Below are 23,013 nucleotides of genomic sequence, written 5' to 3'. Positions count from 1 at the left end.
ATTTATCTTGGATACAGGAAGGAGAGACTCGTCACACCCAAAGGTCTTAACAATTCTTAGGGTATGTCATATACTGCAGGTACCCTGTTTGTATTTAGGTCTTCAGCGCTCAGTCAAATTCTTATTCTCCCATCTCATCTGCATCTGCTTTCTCTTCCCTTCTCATAATACTGTTTCCAAGCTCGTTTCTTTTTACCATAATATATGGCACGATACAATGAACTCTCTGCCATGCACTTTACAGATATTTGCAGAGCAATGTGTAGATACCTGATGTAAATGTACCGGGTGATCAAAAAGTCAGTATAAATTTGAAAACTGAATAAATCACCGAATAATGTAGACAGAGAGGTACAAATTGACACACATGCTTGGAATGATATGGGTTTTTATTAGAACCAAAAAGTACAAAAGTTCAAAAAATGTCCGACAAATGGCGCTTCATCTGATCAGAATAGCAATAATTAGCATAACAAAGTAAGACAAAGCAAGCATGATGTTCCTTACAGGAAACGCTCAATATGTCCACCATCATTCCTCAACAATAGCTGTAGTCGAGGAATAATGTTGTGAACAGCACTGTAAAGGATGTCCGGAGTTATGGTGAGGCATTGGCGTCGGATGTTGTCTTTCAGCATCCCTAGAGATGTCGGTCGATCACGATACACTTGCGACTTCAGGTAACCCCAAAGCCAATAATCACACGGACTGGGGTCTGGGGACCTGGGAGGCCAAGCATGACGAAAGTGGCGGCTGAGCACACGATCATCACCAACCGACGCGCGCAAGAGATCTTTCACGCGGACATTTTGTGAGCTTTGTTTTTTTTTTTGTTCTAATAAAACCCCATGTCATTCCAAGCATTTGTGTCAGTTTTTACCTCTCTATCTACATTATTCCGTGGTTTATTAAGTTTTCAAATTTATACTGACTTTTTGATCACCCGGTATAATCTTTACTAGATGTCCTGACTCGCCGTCATGTGGCTGACGATCATTTATTCTGACCTGCAGCCTACCGGAGAGCATTTATCAAGAGCAGAACCTCCATATTGTTCGAACCAGACTGAAGAAAAAGTGAATATACACCAGTGTCCAAAATTAAAGCAACAAGCCGGAATTTTGCAAGGTTCCGTTTATTTTTCCACAAAACAGTATAAACAGGGGACAGTAAAGTAGAAACAAAGTGAAGAATACAGAACGTAAATAATTGCAACATGCTTAACTGTAGCCAAAAATCTTCTTCGTTTTTTTCCAGCTTAACGGATTTGCACACACATTCCGACAACTCGTTAATGTACTCAGTATGGGGTGTGACCACGTCTGGGAGCAATACAGACCTGAAAACGACGGGATATGCTTTGAATGATGTCATCAATGTCATATTGAATCAATAACGCTATTCTTCCTGCAGAGCTGCTCAGAAATCTTGGAGAGTGGTTCAAAAATGGTTCAAATGGCTCTGAGCACCATGGGACTTAACTTCTGAGGTCATCAGTCCTCTAGAACTTCGAACTACTTAAACCTAATTAACCTAAGGACATCACACACATCCATGTCCGAGGCAGGATTCGAATCTGCGACCGTAGCGGTCGCGCGGTTCCAGAACGTATCGCGTAGAACCGCTCAGTCACCCCGGCCGGCCTTGGAGAGTGACTGGTGGATTCTGACGTGATGCAACATGTCTCCCTTGTACATCCGAGACATGCTCCATGGAGCGAGCAGGCTACGCCGTGCATGCAATACCTTCCGTTTCCAAGAAAACATCAACCATGAGATCGAGCATTATCGTCCATCAATACGAAGTCTGGACCCACTGCACGTCACGACAATCGCACATGATGTCCCAAGATGTTGTCACGATATCTGACAGCAGTTAAACCTTGCCGATTCACCCGTACAATTTCATGAAGAGGTGTTCGGGTGGTCAACATAATTCCTGCCCCCATTATTAGGGAACCTCTTTCCACAATGTTTGGGTCGCGAAATCGTGTTCTACGTTCCTTCCAGATGTGAATCGTCGAGAATCACTCTCCAAATGAAATTGCGACTCATCTGTGAAAAGAACATTGGCCCTCTGTTCGATCGTCCAGGTGGCACGTTGACGACTCCACTCTAGACGTTCCCTTCTGTGAAGACGCATCAGAGGTATTCATACAGCAGAGCTCCGACAATAAAGGCCACTCTAATAAAGCCTACTGTACACCGCTTGCTTCTATACAACACGTCCAGTGGATGCTGGAGGTCAGATGACAGTTGCTGTGCAGTACTAAAACGGTACCGTCGTCCCCTTAGAGTCAAGCAACCGTCCTCTCTTTGTGATGTCACGTGAGGTCGGCCGTGCCCTGGTCTTCGGGAAAGAGTTTCGGTCTCTATAAACTGTCACCACATCCGAGAAGCAACAGAATGATTCACACTAAGCCATCGGGCCACATAAGTTTGCTGCTGTCCTGCCATCCTCCATACAGAACAAGGTCGTGCGGACATCTGTTGACAGTTTTATGATTATATCGTGAGTTAGACACACGACCGGGAAATAGCGGTTTGTTGCTTTAATTGTGGACATAAGTTTATTTATAGTTAAGTATCGCAAAAGGAAATTAATTTTTAAATTTTTTGAAGCTGATTTAAAGCAGCAGTCCTACCGACCACCTGAAGATTAAAAGAGAAGAGCGAAATTCTACATTTGTTCTGCCTAACTGTGTCTGCTATATTGGTTTATAATTCATCCTGATGTTATGTGTAATAATATTTGTTGAATGTAAAACTTGTATAGAAAACTCAGCTGTAAAGATCGATGTGCTGTCTTCTTGACATACTAAACCGGGCAGACTCTGCTACGCGGTTAGCTCTATGTTATTGTGTTTTAGAAAAGTGCTTGACATAACCACTTTCTGCCGACTATTAACAAACGTAACATGGCATATCCTCCTAGATGAAACTGAGTCACAAACGTCTTGGGAATCAGAGCAAGATAGCGTGATTCCCGGATGGTGACTTCATCTGAAAGCGACTGACGTCAATCGTGGTACGAAGGAGTGCGATAGTAAACCTCGTATCAAGTGTTCAGAGCTACCAAAGTTTATTGCATCGTATGAGAGGTATACGTTTTTAGACTTTTAGTTTGTATGCAAGAAAATGGTGTCGTAAATAGAGAGGATATAAAATGCAGACTGAAAATAGCAAGAAAAGAATTTATGAAAAAAGAAATTTCGTATTACTGAATTAAAATTTACTTGTTAGAAAGTCTTTCCTGAAGGTATTTGTCTGGAGTGTAGACTTGAACAGAAGTGAAACGTGAACAACACACAGTTCAGATAAGAAAAGAATAGAAGCTTTTGTAATGTCGTAGTACAGAAGAGTGCCGAAGATTAAATATGAAGTTTGGCTAACTAATGAAGAGGTACTGAGTCGAACTGGGGAGAAAAGAAATGTGTGGCATAACTTGACAAAAAGAAGAAACAGATTGATAGAAGACGCACTGAGGTGGCGAGGATACCTACATCTACGTGATTACTCTATTTACAATAAAGTGCCTGCAGAGGAGCTGTCAGTTCGCTAATTAAGGGTGGTGTGCAGCTAAAAATCACAGAGGACCAACGCTTTACGATATTAATCATGATCAAGTGAGCAGTTAAGTTATGCAGAGATAAAGAGACGCCGGCCGGAGTGGCCGAGCGGTTCTAGGTGCTACAGTCTGGAACCGCGTGACCGCTACGGTCGCAGGTTCGAATCCTGCCTCGGGCATGGATGTGTTTGATGTCCTTAGGTTAGTTAGGTTTAAGTAGTTCTAAGTTATATGGGACTGATGAACTCAGCAGTTAAGTCCCATAGTGCTCAGAGCCATTTGAACCATTTGATGAAGAGACTTGCACGAGGCAGATCTGCGTGGAGTGCTGCATACACCCACTCTTCGCGACGAAGAAGCACCTACACCCATTCTGACGTTTCATTGTCTGACGCAATAAAAATGGAGATTCTACAGATGCTGAGAAACAGAGCCGCGCCGTGCCTTACGCAATTAAACAACAAATGTCTGCTTCAAGGAACGATACCCAATCTTAGAATGACATATTGGCAACCATACACAAATTGGAAGAAGACAAGGATCCGAAGCCAATATGCCTCTTGTGTGAGCTGTTAGACACCAGCAGGATTCTTGTAGATATCCGACTTGTTTTAGAAGGAAAGAATATTCATGGTGGGCGCCATAAACAGTGCTCTTCGCTGGTGTTTACTCAACAGCAAAGTAAATGGTGGGAATTTTGGTTGACATTGCAAGATTGTTTGACAACCTATTGTGTACCACATTATTTTCATGACCAAAAGATGCCGTATTTCCAAGAGCCGTCTGTAGTAGTGTTAAGGATTATTGCTGTGGCAGAAAATACGAACTGGCTTTTCCAGAAAACGATAGAAGGAGCCAAATAAAGTCCACAAGGCTCCGTTTGTAGCCTCGGCTTCTCGGATATCGCCCTTGAGCCGCTGCCGAAAAAGGTAGGAACCATGAGAGAAGCAGGAGGCTGCATTATGTGCGCAGAGCACCTGCTATTGGTGCCAGCAGGAGGCTCAAGACACGAACTGGAAGACATATGCAAACACGTTCTTCAAACGCTGCAATAATGGTGTACGAACAATAAATCTGAAATGGCCAGGCACAAGACAGTTTACTTTGTGACGAAAGGGAAGCTACCAAGAAGGAGAAATCCTATAACAAACGTAAAGAACTACTAAAAAGACAAGAGCTCACCAAAAATTACTATTAGATGAAAGAGAATTTCTCCTCCTAGATGCAACAGGTCTGCAAAAAAGTAATTAATATAATGCAGAAATTAGAGAGTAATGGACACGAGAGGTTCGGACACCCGTTACCGAGTATTAGAATATATCACGAGACAATGTTAGCGGCTATTGCAGTTTACGTAGCTAGTGTTGAGCCAATAGGCAACTGATACCTGTTACGTATGCTGCGAAGTGCGATTCTTCGTTTTGCGTGTACATACGCGACTACACCGGCAGGGACCTTGCTAGTTATTCTGGAAATCTGGTCAATTGACCTGAAAGTTGGAAAGAAGAGCACAAAGTACTGGCTGAAGAAGGGAGACGTCCAAAGACAACCTAAGAAATTAAAGTACAGATTCAGCAAAAATGGGTGCGCTACTGAAACACAGGAACAACAAGAATATGCTTAAACAGTTTCCTCCCAAACGAGATGGAGCTGCTTAGTTAAAAATACACTATGTGGTTAAAAGTATCAGGACAGTCCTATGTAATGCAGAACTGACCACTAGATGACAAAAAAAATGGCTCTAAGCACTATGGGACTTAACATCTGAGGTCATCAGTCGTCTTGACTTAGAACTACTTAAACCTAACTAACCTAAGGACATCACACACATCCATGCCCGAGGCAGGATTCGAACCTGCGGACGTACCAGCAGCGCGTTTCCGGACTAAAGCGCCTAGAACCGCTCTGCCACAACGGCCGGCATTAGATATCACGAGAGATACTAGTAAAACAGGAGGCTTGGAGTGTTGTGTTGTCAGTAGAGAAGCAGCAGCAGCAGAATGGCTCGTTCAGGAGAGCTCAGTGACTTCGAACGTGGACTCATTACTGGATGTCACTTGAGTAAAAAATCCATCAGAGACATATCAAACCCTCTAAAACTGCCTTCAGCTGTTGGTGATGTAATTGTGAAGTGGAAAGGCGAAGGAACAACCACAGCTAAACCAAGACCAGGCACACCTCATGTACTAACAGACAGGATCCGTCGAGCATTGCGGAGGGTGCGCGTAAAAAATCGCACGGAATCACGGGAAGTAATCACTCGTGAATCCTAAGTACTACCAGCATCCAGCTAGCATAGTGACTGTGCGCAGGGAGTTAAAAAAAACGAAGTGCAATGGTCGAGCAGCTCCTCATAAGTCACATATTCACCTTTAAGTGACGTAAAGGGTGACGTCACTGGACAGTAGATATCTGAAAACAAGTGACTTGGAGTGGTGAATCATGGTAAACCCTCTGGCAATCTCATGGAAGAGTTTCAGCTTGGTGAATGCCAGAGAACTTTACCTATTATCCCGTTCATACTCGGAACAATAAAAATTAGATTTTTGAATTTTCTTTTTTTTTGTTAGATTATTAGACATACATTAAGACAAAACAGTGTGAAAAAAGTGTCATATACATTTATGGAACATATACGGGATAGTTTCAAACGGAGCCGTTGCGCATGAAATGTTACTTCCGGTGGTAAGGTAAAATGCAAATCCTTTCGGCAGATAACATAGCGATAGCTGACAGAGAGGACACTCCCATCTGATACTGTAAGGTTCCTTCCTAGTGGTACACCCTACACAGTGCCTTGAGGTGCCAGGTATTGGTATATCGTTTGCTCCTGTTGTATGTTTGTCAACTAAAACAATAGTTTTACATTTTTTGCTAGTGGTACCGATGATGTACTTGGGCTTCCAGGACTTTACGATTAGTCTGGAAATTATTTGTTATAGCATACTATCTCTAAATCGAGTCACTATCTTCAGATAAGATATCATCTCCTCTTTCACTGCTACTATCAACATCTGAGTCGGTATCAGAAGAAGTCCCTTCCAGAAGGCAAGCCAGAATTTCATTTTCATTTATTCTGCGAGAGTGCATCGTGTCATATTGCCCTTAGAGCCGCAGTGGTTTCAAAAGGACATCATGAGAGAGCAGAATGGGGCGCTCCGCGGAACTCACGGACTTCGAACGTGGTCAGGTGATTGGGTGTCACTTGTGTCATACGTCTGTACGCGAGATTTTTACACTCCTAAACATCCCTAGGTCCACTGTTTCCGATGTGATAGTGAAGTGGAAACGTGAAGGGATTCATACAGCACAAAATCGTACAGGCAGACCTCGTCTGTTGAATTACAGAGACCTCCGACAGTTCAAGAGGGTCGTAATGTGTAATAGGCAGACATGTATCCAGACCATCAGGATCCACTGCAAGTGCTATGACAGTTAGGTGGGAGGTGACAAAACTTGGATTTCATGGTCGAGCGGCTGCTCATAAGCCACACATCACGCCGGGAAATGCCAAACGACGCCTCGCTTGGTGTAAGGATCGTAAATATTGGACGATTGAACAGTGTAAAAACGTTGTGTGGAGTGATGAATCACGGTACACAATGTGGCGATCCGATGCCAGAGTGTGGGTATGGCGAATTTCCGGTGAACATCATCTGCCAGCGTGTGTAGTTCCAACAGTAAAATTCTGAGGTGGTGGTGTTATGGTGTGGTCGTGATTTTCATGGAAGGGGCTTGCACCTCTTGCTGTTTTGTATGGTACGATCACAGCACAGGCCTACATTGATGTTTTAAGCATCTTCTTGCTTCCCAATGTTGAAGAGCAATTCGGGGATGGCGATTGCATCTTTCAACCTGATCGACCATAATGCACGGCATGTGGCGAAATGGTTACACGACAATAACATCCTTGTATTGGACTGGCCTGCACAGAGTCCTGACCTGAATCCTATAGAACACCTATGAGATGTTTTGAAACGCCAACTTCGTGCCAGACCTCACCGACCGACATCGATACCTCTCCTCAGTGCAGCACTCCGTGAAGAATGGGCTGCCATTCCCCAAGAAACCTTCCAGCACCTAACTGAACGTATGCCTGCGAGAGTGGAAGCTGTCATCGAGGCTAAGGGTGGGCCAACACCATACTGAATTCCAGCATTACCGCTGGAGGGCGCTACGAACTTGTAAGTCATTTTCAGCCAGCTGACCACATGTTGTAACTTCTACGACTGCTCGTATAACTACTAAGATTTGAGACATATGAAGTAGTTCAAGCTCCAGCTGCTAGAGGGCAGCACCTAGTCCGGACGTAAAGGCTGGCTTCAGACATGGCTACTGTGCATACGTCACGAAATGAGAATATCTTTGAACGAAACCACATCCTCTGAAGCAGCAGAGGAGGTGGTGTTAGGTACGTGGATATTTTTCGTAGTAGCGTGCGGTCCCCTTACAAAGGTTAAGAAAATGCTGAATGCAGAAGAATATCAACACATTTTATAGCATTCTGTATTGCTTGTATCAGGATGACAGTACTTCCTGACATAAAGCAGCATCTGTGAGGCAATGGTTTGTGGCAAAAAACATTCCTGAAATGGGCTGGCCCGCCCAGAATCCCCACTTGAATGCAGTGGGACACCTTTGGAATGAGTTATAATGTCGACATTGCTCCAGACCCTAGAGTCCAACATTACTAAATTTCCTTATTTCGGATCTTGATTAACAATGGCCTTCCATGCTGACATTAAGACACCTAAGTTATACTATTCCCGGCAGAGTTCAAGCTGCCATAAAGGCGTAGGGTGGACACCCACAATATTAATATCCACTAATAGATGTCCTGATACTTTTGATTAGATAGTATATATGCAGCCATCCAGGCTAACGATGCACTATTTAAGTGGACACAGACCTTACCCGGACTATCTGAAAAGAAGAAACCAACGACTGGGCAATTCATGTGAGTGTAACTCTGAAATAAATCGGAACATGTGATACGGGGATGCAAGAGACAGTCGGCAGTGAGAGAAGATAATGGGAGTTTCTTCCAGGATCAAACAATGTCCATAATATTGAGAGAAGGAAAGCTACAGTGTATACTTAAAGAAATAAGAAATAAGTTTTCCTTGAAGCAATTAGAAATCTACGTCGATGGAAGAAGAGTTGGAGGAGCTACAGCAGAAAGTCAGGCAGGCGCCACGCACGAACGAGTTGCAGCAACACGAACAAGAGCGTGGGAAGATGAAACAGCTACGGGACTGACATAAGAATAGAAGAACAGCGACACGAAGTGGATGCTGTGTAAGGATTTCCGTGGACATGGCGCCTCTGACTGGTTGCAACAAAGTCCTCTCATGGATCGTCATTGAGTTGCGTTTCCAGAGACACTGCGCGGCCTCGGCAGGTGCGAACGCAGAGCGTGTATTGGAGTGCTACATGCAGATCTTTAAGAACGAGAACAAGACACTAGCCTCGTACGTAGTAAGACGACGGACATTAGCCCTTCTTCGCATGGTTGATTGTGTCCTGGATTCCACCCTTCGTGTGCCGGACGCGCACATGATCTACGGGATAGTGTGCGAATGCGAAAAAACAGAAACGACTGCAAAAGACCTTACTTCTTCTTTTATAACAATGCATGGGCATAGTGGTATTTGTTCAACAGTCACTGGTTCTTTTCTTTCTAGTTTTTCTTAATTTATTATTCACTGCACTTTTTATAATATTTTCTTAGATTTATTAACTTATATTAATTGCATAATAAGTAACAGCAATACCCTGCACGTCAGTATTAAGCCCAAACGAAAGTCTTTGCAGCCAGGAGAGTTGCTTCATGGGAACTAGGAGGTAAGAATAACGCATGAATAGACACAAGCGGCATGCAAGTAGTAACATTTTAATTCTGTTATTGGAAAGATATGGTCTGCAGTAGGATCTAGAGTGCGGACTATTTTAAGTTCTATAGAATGAATTTTCACTGTGCAGCGGAGTGTGGGCTGATTTGAAACTTCCTGGCAGGTTGAAACTATGTACCTGACCTGGACTCAAACCTGGTACTCCGCCTTTTGCGGACGAGTGCTCTACCTAATGAGCTTGGGTAGCTCAGTCTGTACAGCACTTGTCGGTGGAAGATAAAGCTTCCACGTTCCAGTCATGGTACGGCACACTGTATTCTAAGCTATACCGCCACAACAGTGTGCTTCGTAAAACGTTTTACTGTAATAAATACCTCAACAAACAGAAAACTGTTACTACATACATTTGCTGCTTTTAACCTATAACTCAGTGTGGAGATGCGCCGATGGCCGGGTACTGTCGATGGTGGTGTTAATACCATGGCACAACTCTTTCTTTGCCTCCATGCTTTAGTGCCGATACGAATATTTCTAAATCGAGATCCGTTGTATCAAAATACTCGGATGGATCTCTCCTGTCATCATGTAAAAATTCTGCACTTGCTTCGCGGACAAATTGTATACACTCAATAATATAGATGTCACTTACTTTCTTGTAATGGCGACGATTTTGGCAAAAGCTCTCTCCCAAGCATACATCTTTATGACTCTAACGCCGTTGACGATCTCGTTCATGTGCCGCATGCGGTCGTCTGTGAGCACCGCAATCTTCTTTCTCAGACCTGCCGACACACGGCCCAGAAAACCTGCCGATAAGAGAAACCGTATTAGACAATTAGAAGATCCTATAATTTCAAACAGATAAATTAATGACGATTTGAAAAAGCCACACATTAGTGGACGTGTCAAAACTTTCTGCGTGATATGGAGTGCACACGATTCTGATATTGTGATAAAAACAGCTGAGTGAACACTAATACACTATGATTATATTCTTGCCAGGTTTTCAGCCGGATCATACAATCATCTTGGCGCAATATCGTGTGAAGGTGACTGTATGTTCCGGCTGAAGATCCTACACATTGTGCAGTGAGGTGACAAAACTCATGAAATACCTCCTAATATGGTGTCGGACCTCTTTTTGCCGGTAGTAGTGCAGCAACTAGACGTGGCATGGAGCAAGTCTTTGGAAGTCCCCTGCAGAAATGCTGTCCATAACTGCGAAAGCGTTGCCGGAGCAGGATTTTTTGCACGAGGTGACCTCTCAATTATGCCCCACAAAAGTTCGATGGGATTCATATAGGGCGATCTTGGTGACCAAATTATTCGCTCGAATTATCTAGAGTGTTCTCAAACCAATCACAAACAATTGTGGCCAGGTGACATGTCATCAATAAAAATTTCTTCGGTGTTTGGGAACATGAAGTGCATAAATGGCTGCAGATGGTCTTCAGGTAGCCGGACATAACCATTTCCAGTTAATGATCGGCTCATTTGGCCCACACTATTATAGACCACCACCAGATTACACAATGCCTTGTTGACAACTTCACTCCAGCTTCGTGGGACCTGCTCCACACTCGAAATCTACCATCGGCTCTTACCAATTGAGAAATCGGGACTTATCTGACCAGGTCACGGTTTTCCAGTCGTCTAGGGTCTAACTGATATTGTCACGAGGCCTGGGGAGGAACGGCAGGCGATTCCCTGCTGTTAGCAAAGGCGCCCGAGTCGGTCGTCTGCTGCCATAGCCCATTAACGCAAAATGTCGCTGCACTGTCTTAACGAACACATTCGTCGTACGTCCCACACTGCTTTCTGTGGTTTTTCTGTGGTTATTTCACGCTGTACTGCTTGTCTGTTAGCACTGAGAACAGTACGTAAACGCCTCTGCTGTCGGTTGTTAAGTGAAAGCCGTCGGCCACTGCGTTGTCCGTGGTGAGAGGTAATGCCTGAAACTTGGTATTCTCGGCACACTCTTGACACTGTGGATCTCGGAATATTGAATTCCCTGGTGAAATGGAATACCTCATGCGTCTAGCTCCAACTACCATACCGCGTTCAAAGACTGTCAATTTCCGTCGTGTGATCATAACCACGTCCGAACTTTATCACACGTATCACCTGAGTACAAAAGGCAACTCCGCCAATGAGCTGCCCTTTTATGTGTTGTGCACGCGATACTACCGCCATCTGCATGTGCATATCGCTATACCATGACTTTTATCACCTCAGTGTAATCAGTCAGTGCGCCAGGGAAGTTTATGTAATCAAACCATACGAATTGTTTGGTTGGTAAAATGGTATAAATGTAGCAGTCGGTTTTCATAACTTGGGGCGAACTGCAATGCCACGACAACTAGGCAGATTCAGGTACCCAGACACATCTGCTAATATCTTATCGACTGTTGCAGATGTGCATTGCTGGAGAACTGAGAAAAAGGTAGCAAAAGGAAAGAAAAAGATCTGCATAACTGTCCACACATAACAATCTTTTGGTCGGTGTTCTCGGTTCATGCCACTGAACCACTCTTTTCTAAAGTCTGTTGTGTTTGGAAGACGTTTTGAGACCAATGAAGAGCTCTTGATAAATGTAGATGAGTGTTCTGTAGAACTCGCAGTATCGCATTTCAGGGGTGGAATGTGCGCACCTGGAAGTCGATGGGCAACAGTGTACTGATCCAAAAGTGGTACTTTGTTGAAAATGAGAGCCGTTTTTTCTAAAATACAACTGCTCACTGCTAACTCGAGAACTTTTCGTCTTGTCTTCGTAAATACGGAGCGGTCACTACGAGCCAGATACCACTGCTCGCTAAATTGTACGTATAGGTCTAAGAGAGTAACTGCCAAACAAGAAAACGAACTATACGAAAGGAAAACACGACAATAGTTAAGAAAAACGTTAACAAATAATTTGACATTCACAAGTGTAATAAAGATTTACAAACCAGAGACTGTGCTATTCCGTCGTTATCTTAATCAGTCTCAGGTTGATAAGATGTAACTGAAACTTTTGTGTCAGATAATCCACGGAAACAAGCACATGAAGTAGTTCAATAGGTCTATTGTATATTAAAATTTTAGAAGATCTTTCTTTTGATTCTAGATGAATTTTCGATTACGTAAATGTCAGACTCGTGTTGGATAGACATACATTCAGGAAGCTGAACGTGATTTTCATCGTTGGGAAAGAACGAGAGGAATTAAAACTCAGATGGACGCGACCAATTTAATTGGGGGCGATGAGTTGCCCGTAAAAAGATGTAAAACTAAGATGCTTGAGCAAAAAAGAGAGAAATAAGCATAGAAATATGTCTAAGTGGTCACATAAGGTGATGAACGCTCACCATAAACAGACTAGGCAGATCACTGAGATTGTTGTAGAATTGTTGTAATAACTCCCTGTTGAGTGAAACAGGGAATATGGAAACAACAGGGAAGTATATTAATCATATACAGTTGATGTTCCTGAGACACTGAGACAAATTGAGTCTCACCTTTAACTACTGTAACGATGTAGGCTGAAGCAGTGAATTAAAATTGGTTCCAGTGCCGGAATTCGTTTAGCGCATCTGCCTAGTAAGCAGGAGACCCGAGTTAAAATGGCTCAAATGGCTCTGAGCACTATGGGACTTGACATCTGAAGTCATCAGTCCCCTAGAACTTAGAACTACTTAAACCTAACTAACCTAAGGACTTCACACACATCCATTCCCGAGGCAGGATTCGAACCTGCGACAGTAGCGGTGGCGCGGTTCTAGACTGAAGCGCCTAGAACCGATCGGCCACAACGGCCGGCAGACCCGAGTTCGAATCCTGACGCTCGTACAAATTTTAGTTCATTTCTTCAACCCACATCATTACCGTAGATAACAGAAAAGGATTATAAATCTGCAGATATGAGAGAGGCGTGGGACGGACAAGAAGGGAAGGATCATAAACATCCGCCATATCTGCAGCGATGCTAGTGATGGGAGCAACCGAATGAAAAGAATCGATTCATTCGATTGTAGGCAAACATTCGACTCATTAGTTGTAGCTTTATGTATTTGTTTATTTCTTTCTTTCTTTCGGGTGAAAACAGTCTCTGGGAGCAATCGAATGAAAACAGTCGACACAATCTGGTGGTGTTTTCCATACCGGCTGAGCTATTCATTCTTTCTTTTCAAGTGAAACCAGTCTTTATGTTCTCTGTCAGTTGAAGCATGTGTTCATTCGTTCATTCAACTAAAACCACTGTTTAATGATTTAGTCGCTATCCAGTTATTCTTCTGAGTGAAACCAGTCTGTAGTACACTCACTAAGTGAAGCAAAGCAGTGGTATGGACAATATAAACTGTGGTATACATACTGCAGAAGGTAGCACCACCCACAGATGGACATCAGTATATCTGAATGCGTACAGCAAAGTTAAAATAAGCAACATAGATATTCATTTAATTATATACTGAAAGATCAGTTCTGTTTTTCACCAATTAAAACCGATAGATAGATTGCTGTGCAATTGGTGCAATTAACACATAACTAATAAAGCTTCATTCGGAGTGCAAAAATTTGAGCAAGCATAAAAGTTCTCTTTGGCGTACTTGAAGAAGGAAGGAACATCGCCAAATTCTTGCGAATGCCTGATGTCCATTAAAAAAAAAACCATTTTAATATAGCTCTGAGACTGCGCCTGCGTCTCGCACGCTTCACGTCAGCATCCTGCTGCTGCCAGGGCCACGGTGACAGGCGGCGGAAATAGTTAGCCAGTCACCCGTAGCGCAGGTCCCAGCACACTGCGTTCGCACGGGCCAAACCCAGAAACTGAGTGAAAAACATTCATACGAGTGACGTAACCGACAGACACTCGTGTCATTCGGTTTTCTCACATTAGGTGAAACCACTGAAAGATGGAGACTGACGTCGGTTGTTTGATTCGACTGAAAAAACTGACTGAACGATGAAAAACTTGACTAGCAAATCGTCGGGTGTCCCATCTCTAGGCGACACGTGGAAATGAGGAACGAGAAGAAACGTACACAATCATCGGAGCCACGCAATCAGCAACATTTAGCTGTGCTGTCGGAGTGAGACACGGCCCAGGGAGATGAAGCTACACACCACCTTTAGTGGACTTTTTGCATCGCCGACGCCCAAGGTAGTACAGACATGTCTGAATGTCAACTCAGCTCACGCATTGTGTGAATGTAGCGAGTGCGATATGTAGCACTGAAGTGAGAAATGTGCGAGAGCGAAAGAGAAAGAAAAGTATCAGGCGCGACCGTTGTGCGTTGAAGGAAAGTGCATCCTATCTTACAGGACTGAAATTGTGAAATAAGTAAAATTTTCGCTCAACATACGGAATGATGAAGAATAAGAAAATTCAAATGGTTCAAATGGCTCTGAGCACTATGGGACTCAACTGCTGTGGTCATAAGTCCCCTAGAACTCAGAACTACTTAAACCTAACTAACCTAAGGACATCACACACATCCATGCCCGAGGCAGGGTTCGAACCTGCGACCGTAGCGGTCGTGCGGTTCCAGACTGTAGCGCCTTTAACCGCTCGGCCACTCCGGCCGGCTGAAGAATAAGATTTGGAGGCCTAGTTGTATGTTTCAATCGATTACTGTAAAGGATTATTCTGGTTTGAAAATTGTCATTAACAATTGTCATTACAGGCCCCTTCTCTGAGAAATAGTAGTCTTGCTAATGCCATCTTTTGGAACTAAAAAATTTCAAATTCTTCGATGATATTTCTATATTCAGAAACGTAATGATTAAGTTTAATGGGACTTATACTGTTTCATGAATTGTAGTTGAACGTTCGTACTATGCTATGTTGATCATAAAATGCCCGTGTACTATTTGCTTTTCCCAAGGTAACATTATTTTAATGAGTTTTCAGGACTTATGTCATGGAGCCTTCACGGTGCTCATATTTTCGTTATTATAAATATCGCGAGGCTCAGTGGTTCAGTGCCAGACTACACATCAAAAAATCCAGAATTCTGTCGTTCGTCTGGAGGTTTACACGTGTCATTTATCACCGCTTTCAACCTTGGCAATATTTGTTAATGTGAAAAATGCCGAGCTGCACCATGGTTAGGAATCCACGTGAAACTGTGGATCCTCCTACAGCCGTGCGGGTAAGTCAGTTCAAAGGTCGGATGAAAGCGAGGGGAATACTATCTCCAATAACGCCATGCCGAGTAAAGCGCAGTGGTGTTCAAATATGTTGGTGGAGACAGCTATAATTTTTGCATTCCTGTAGATATGATTAAACGTTATTGTATACTATATGTAGTTTATTTTCAGTAAGGCTTTTGTTGTGCAGTACCATTTCTCACTCCATATACACTGTCCTGTCACGTTAATGGCGTCACCTGTAAAAAGCTGAAAAACAACTTTTTGCGGAGCAGACTGCCGCGAGACGCGCAGGAAGAGATCAAAGATGTTCTGGATGGTACCGACGGGTATGTGCAACCATGCTGAGTCCAGAGTCATTGTTAGCGCTCTACAATTCTCGGGTGAGGATCTATGGTAGGAACAGCTCGATCGAGAGGGTCCTACAAATTCTAGATTGGGTTTATATCCGCGGACTTTGGTGGCCAGGGGAGTAATGTAATCTCATGATGGTGCTCTTCGAATTCCACACGTACACTACGAGCTGTGTGACACGTTGAATTGTTCTGCTGGTAGATGCCATCATGCCGAGGAAAAACAAACTGTATGTAGGGGTTTACATGATTTCTAGTGATAGATGCATACTTGTGATGATCTATTGCGTCTGCCACAGGGACGAGATCACGTAGGGAATGCCACGAAAATATTCCTCAGACCATGACGCTCCCTCCTCAGGCCTGGAAGATTGTTGCAGGATGATTTCTCTCAGGCATTTCGCACAGTACACGTCAATGGCCATCTGTCCGAAGGAACATAAAACGTTGTTCATGTGAAAAGGCCATTTGGCACCACTAGTGGACGTCCAGTTGTGGTGTTGGCTTGCAGATTCCAGCCTTTGTCGCCGACGAACAGCAGTCAGCATGGGTGCATGAACCAGGTACCTGCTGCAGAGACCCATAAGCAGCAACGTTCGCTGAACGGTCGTTGAGAAGACACTGTTGGTAGCCCTGTGGTTCATATCGGCGGTCAGCTGCTTAACAGTTGGACGTCTGTTCGCCCGTGCACTTCTCCGCAGGCCTCGTTCATCCCCATCACCTATGGCCTCTGGTGAACCATAGTTATCTTAGCGCCGGTTTTGGATAGTGCCATTTTTCCATGCTCGGTATGCTTTAACCAGGGAGGCACACGAACAGTTTACAGACTTAGCCGTTTCGGAAACGCTTCCACCTTTGACCTCCGGTTTTGTATGTCAAATTAATCGCTCCGTTATATGAATGCGTGGTGTCCGTTCCTTCGGACGTGCTACGGTCGCAGGTTCGAATCCTGACTCGGGCGTAGATGTGTGTGATGTCCTTAGGTTAGTTAAGTTTAAGTAGTTCTAAGTTCTAGGGGACTGATGACCTCAGAAGTCAAGTCCCACAGTGCTCAGAGCCATTTGAACCATTTAAAACTTCGGACATGGAAAGGAAAGGAAAGGGAATGGAAGGGAAGAAAAGGGATTACTGCTGTCAGCTGCATGGGGACATTACGCAGAATCAGCGGCGAGGTGTGAAAATATGTATTGGACCAGGATCCGAACCCAGGATCTCCTGCTTACTGGACAGGTACGTTGTGTGTTAACCACTGCGCGACCCAGGACACAGTGTTCAGTGCAACTGTGCGGACTATCTCGGCATGGCTCACGACCGACCCACATTCCCATCGAAAGCCACCTGTCCGCAGTCCCCGTTCATTTCCTCCATGCCTGCTACTATGAGATTCCTGCAGGAGATCAGACGTACTTGTGCATCTGCACTGAAGAGGGTGGATCCATTACCCATGTAGGCGAATCGATAATATAAATGTGTGGTGTCTATTCTCTCGGACATGGTTAACGCACCTGCCTAGTAAGCAAGAGATCCCAGGTTCGAATCCCGGTTCAGTACACATTTTCACTCGTAGACGCTGATTCCGCGTAATGTCCCGATGTAACTGACATCAGCAATCTTTCCCCTTTCCTTTCCTTTCCCCTTCCTCTGCCCTCAATTTACATAGACCGCTCCACTGTTTGTCAGTGTGTCCCCCCCCCCCCCACTCGCTTTACATACCCTCCACTGCCAGTGCTGCCACCTGTCGTCTGTGAGTGGTAAGTGCACGTTGACATCGAATATAGGCGGTGGGCCCATTAATGCGTCTGGACCGTACAGAAACCAAATATTATTCTGCCAATTTAAATTGATAGGTTGGATTTCGTGATAGTTCAGATATTTTCTTCAGTACTTATATTTTCTGTGAATTTCCTTAAAAATGTTGTGCGGATAATTTAATGAGCCGGACTGTTTCATTTGTGTGATAAACCTATCTGCCTATACTCGAGAATAAGTTTAAATATATCGGTTTCATTGGTTTATTTTCTCCTCTCTTATGCCAGTCCCACCTGGATATCTGCCCCCCCCCCCCTCCCTCGCCAAATTCTATAAGTACCTCCAGATCCTTGAGCGCCATGCACTCCACCTCGGCTTCTATATGTGCCTCCTGTCCCCCATGCGGATCCTCTATGACCTCATTCCTTTCCCCCATCTACCCATCTACTCCTATTCCGCGAACATATCTGCATACTCTGCACCTCCCACTGCCTTGATCCCCCTCACCCCCTGGTTGCTCCTCTCCTCTCCTGCCCCGCCCCCTGCCACGCCTTCACTGTTGTGTCCCCCCTACCCTCCATCTCTACACCCTTCATCTCCTTTCCCAAGGTGGCTTCCATCACCTCCCCCTCCTGGATGATGCCCTCTCTCCCTCCATTTATCCCTCCTATCAACTCTGATCTTCACCCCCCCCTCCTTTCCTCCGTCCTTTCCCTGCGCTCCCTCTTCCCCCCTTTTCATCCTGTGTTTCTCCCCGCCTAACCTCTCCCTACTCTCCCTTCTCCCCCTGAGTCCTTTTGTATTCCCGTCCACTGCCTTCCCCACTCCCTGTCGCGTCTGCCCAGCACCCCCCCCCCCCCACCCCTCTTATTGGTCCTCATCCTCAATTGGCTCCTTTCCCCCCTCCCCCCTTTCGCTTTTCCTCACCTTCCCCCCTTCTTTATTATTCCCATCATCTGTCCAGTTTCCCCCCACCTGCTCTCGGCTGTGGTATGTCATATTTTAGTGCAGTGTTCCAGTGACTGTTCAGTGTTGTTTCTTCTATTCCCGTGTTGCGAACAGAAACCATGCTGTCACTGGGTGTGAATTTTATGTCTTTTGCCAACAGAAACCAGACTGTCGTCGTGGTTTTTAATTGTCTGTCTATTATTTTACCTGTCTGCTTCATATGTATTTTATTAGCATCATCATCCCTTTGTTCTATGTTTTAAGTTCCACGATTTTTTCGCCATGTTACCCTTTGTCTCCGATTTTATCTCCTGTTTTTTATTATATATTATCTTCACCTTTTTAAAACAAAGTCTGTAGGCTGAAGAGTGGCATACTAAGCTGCTGCCAGCCCGTCCCCCTTCGGGGGAATCGCAATTCAATAAAGAAAAAAAGGTCTATTTTCGTGATTTAGAGTATTTCCTTGTATCGCCTAGAAGAGGGAATTATGTGTATCATCATTTATGATACGTATCGTGCCACATTACTGCAGGCAGCTATTATGTGATGACTAATATTTTATCACCACAGCCGTCAAGACTGACGAATAAAATATACTGTATCATATTCCGATGGCGGTTGTGCTCCTCATTTGATTAATGTGAAGGCTTATAAAAATGTATTTGATGAATCTGAGGGAGAAAGCCACTGGTCTACGCATGTGGCAATCTGAGTTGGATTAATTGGTAACAGGCACCGGTAGTCCATCGATGACCGGACGCGTCATCCTGTCGGTAGTGTTTAGTATGTAGCCTAACGGAAATCTGGTCCTAACGGAGGATAATACTTTCATGTATCATAGTTACAAGCGTTATCAAACATATTTAGCGAGGCGTGAAAGAGGACGCAATTTCGCATATAGTATGCATCTAATCGAATATTTCCAAGACTGGTCACGTTTCCCTTCCGCCTGGTCGTCTGTTGTAACCGTGTAACTCACAGATAATATCAATGCAAAAGTTAATACGTTATGAACCACTCATGTTGTTACCAAAGTCTGATGTTACCGGGCAGTGTATTTATTGGCTCAAGTGGGATGAGGGCCAATGACTCAGGACGTTAGTATCTTATAAATAATTTACACTCCTGGAAATGGAAAAAAGAACACATTGACACCGGTGTGTCAGACCCACCATACTTGTTCCGGACACTGCGAGAGGGCTGTACAAGCAATGATCACACGCACGGCACAGCGGACACACCAGGAACCGCGGTGTTGGCCGTCGAATGGCGCTAGCTGCGCAGCATTTGTGCACCGCCGCCGTCAGTGTCAGCCAGTTTGCCGTGGCATGCGGAGCTCCATCGCAGTCTTTAACACTGGTAGCATGCCGCGACAGCGTGGACGTGAACCGTATGTGCAGTTGACGGACTTTGAGCGAGGGCGTATAGTGGGCATGCGGGAGGCCGGGTGGACGTACTGCCGAATTGCTCAACACGTGGGGCGTGAGGTCTCCACAGTACATCGATGTTGTCGCCAGTGGTCGGCGGAAGGTGCACGTGCCCGTCGACCTGGGACCGGATCGCAGCGACGCACGGATGCACGCCAAGACCGTAGTATCCTACGCAGTGCCGTAGGGGACCGCACCGCCACTTCCCAGCAAATTAGGGACACTGTTGCTCCTGGGGTATCGGCGAGGACCATTCGCAACCATCTCCATGAAGCTGGACTACGGTCCCGCACACCGTTAGGCCGTCTTCCGCTCACGCCCCAACATCGTGCAGCCCGCCTCCAGTGGTGTCGCGACAGGCGTGAATGGAGGGACGAATGGAGACGTGTCGTCTTCAGCGATGAGAGTCGCTTCTGCCTTGGTGCCAATGATGGTCGTATGCGTGTTTGGCACCGTGCAGGTGAGCGCCACAATCAGGACTGCATACGACCGAGGCACACAGGGCCAACACCCGGCATCATGGTGTGGGGAGCGATCTCCTACACTGGCCGTACACCACTGGTGATCGTCGAGGGGACACTGAGTAGTGCACGGTACATCCAAACCGTCATCGAACCCATCGTTCTACCATTCCTAGACCGGCAAGGGAACTTGCTGTTCCAACAGGACAATGCACGTCCGCATGTATCCCGTGCCACCCAACGTGCTCTAGAAGGTGTAAGTCAACTACCCTGGCCAGCAAGATCTCCGGATCTGTCCCCCATTGAGCATGTTTGGGACTGGATGAAGCGTCGTCTCACGCGGTCTGCACGTCCAGCACGAACGCTGGTCCAACTGAGGCGCCAGGTGGAAATGGCATGGCAAGCCGTTCCACAGGACTACATCCAGCATCTCTACGATCGTCTCCATGGGAGAATAGCAGCCTGCATTGCTGCGAAAGGTGGATATACACTGTACTAGTGCCGACATTGTGCGTGCTCTGTTGCCTGTGTCTATGTGCCTGTGGTTCTGTCAGTGTGATCGTGTGATGTATCTGACCCCAGGAATGTGTCAATAAAGTTTCCCCTTCCTGGGACAATGAATTCACGGTGTTCTTATTTCAATTTCCAGGAGTGTATTTTTGGATCTAGTAAGTGTTAATGGAGCAACTTTAGAGAGATGCTGAGTTTCACTGTCTAATTAAAGCGTTGTGTTGAACTCGTAGGAACGATAGTTGTGTCAAGTGAAGAGCGGTAGGATTACAGGTGACCTGCAGAAATGGAAGTGCAGTTTCGTGTGGAATTAAGGAAATGTTAGTGATACTGAAGTGAACATGAGCAAAAACATGTGCAGTTGGTAGTGAAGCACTGTTACAGGAATCTTCGTCCAAGTGAAGCGCATATTGTATTATTGGAAGACACGGTGGGGATCGATAAGTGTAGTTGAAATGGAAGGTACTTTGGGCCAGCCATTAGTTGAGATAAACTAAAAACAACAACGCATCACTTTTCACCTGGAGTGGAACCTTTATTGGGCTTAGCAACACTTCTTAAAGTTTGTAAGCGCCTTTAAGAATCAGCTCTTCGATTAGGTAAGGGGCTACTAAGACGAAAAAAATTAATTTCATGGGATGAAGCTATGGTAGAGTGTTTGCGTGTTACCTGCGCTAAGAGAACTTCATTTATTAGGTAGAAGGGTGTGTAGTATCTAGCGGTTAGAATTAAGTCGCATCTGTAAAACTTGATCCAATACCCATATGTAATATTTTCCGTTGATGGTTAAGTATAACACTCTTCTACATTTATGTATACGAAGGGGTGCTGACAAGCAATGCATACGAATTTTTTATGTGAATACTCTTAATCCTTTTTAAGTAAAACAAACTTTATTAACGTTCTACACCTTTATTCTCCATGTCTACAAATTTATTTCTCAACGTATTCACCCTGGTGACGAACACATTTCTCCTACCGAGAGACTAGTTTGTTGATACCATCACTGTAGAATCTTTGATTTTGTTGTCGGGGCAACAACCTCATCTCTTCTGGCACCGCTGCTTCGCTATCAGCGACATATTTATGTTACACACCGCAATGCTATACGCTACAAATCTAAGCCCTGTAGCGGCTGAGTGCTGAAAATTCATTGATAAGCCAAAATATTAAGACCACTGCCCGCCGTGGCGTTGGATGCCGCCGGTGACGTTGCAGAGACGTGACGCGGTAAGAAAAGTGTACAAGCCGAGCAGACACGGACTGGGGTCACCCGATCAAAGATATGGGCTGCAAATAGGGAAATCCATTTAGATAAGTGACTCTAACAAAGGGCTGATTGTTATTAATATGCAGAGCCTGTGAACGAGTATCTAGAAAACGGCGAAGCTGGTCGAATGTTCATGTGCTACTATCCTGAGCCTACAGAAACAGGCAGAAGGACACTGAAACTAGCACTAGGCGCTAAATGGGTGGACGCCCACGACTCTTCACAACGTGGGGTTGGGAGGCTTGTCTGCTTAGGAAATTAGGGTAGACGATGATCTGTGGCATCTCTGCCGAAAGAGCGAAATTCTGGTGCACCCACAAGTGTTTTGGAGCACATCGTTCATCGTACATTGTTGAACATGGACCTCCGCAGTAGACCACCCCAACGCGTCCATATGTCCACTCGATGGTCGTCACCACAAACGTCATTATCGAGGCGAACGGTGGCTCGAAACGTACAGCGTGCCACTGACGCAGGCTGATGGGAGCAGTATTATCTATGGGAGAGATTTTCCTGCGCTTACATGGGACCTGTGGTAGTAATCGAAGACAGTTCATGCTTGATGTTTTTCCCCGGCGGCGATGTCATCTTTCAGCAGTACAATTGCCACGTCTCGGAGCCAGAATCGTGTTGCAGTGGTTTGAGGAGCATTATAGTGAACTCGTGTTGATGTCTCGGCGACCAAATTCCTGTGGAACTCCTCTGGGTTGCTATCACGTACCATCACCATGTACACAAATCAGCGGC

At 45.0% G+C, this 23,013-nt stretch overlaps 1 protein-coding gene across 3 annotated transcripts in view; it reads right to left on the bottom strand.

Annotated features, from left to right (window-relative positions):
• Window positions 1–23,013, bottom strand: part of LOC126183603 (ATP-binding cassette sub-family C member 4-like) — a 267,542-nt gene that overhangs the window by 152,627 nt on the left and 91,902 nt on the right. For all 3 annotated transcript variants that reach the window (XM_049925712.1, XM_049925713.1, XM_049925714.1), the window contains exon 6: window positions 10,069–10,225. In XM_049925712.1, coding sequence (XP_049781669.1) covers window positions 10,069–10,225 — 157 coding nt within the window. The remainder of the gene's footprint in view (window positions 1–10,068; window positions 10,226–23,013) is intronic.

This window comes from Schistocerca cancellata, chromosome 4, assembly GCF_023864275.1.
Source record: "Schistocerca cancellata isolate TAMUIC-IGC-003103 chromosome 4, iqSchCanc2.1, whole genome shotgun sequence".
Classification (NCBI taxonomy): domain Eukaryota; kingdom Metazoa; phylum Arthropoda; class Insecta; order Orthoptera; family Acrididae; genus Schistocerca; species Schistocerca cancellata.
Note: the sequence above shows the minus strand (reverse complement) of the source record. Positions and strands in the feature narration are given on the sequence as shown.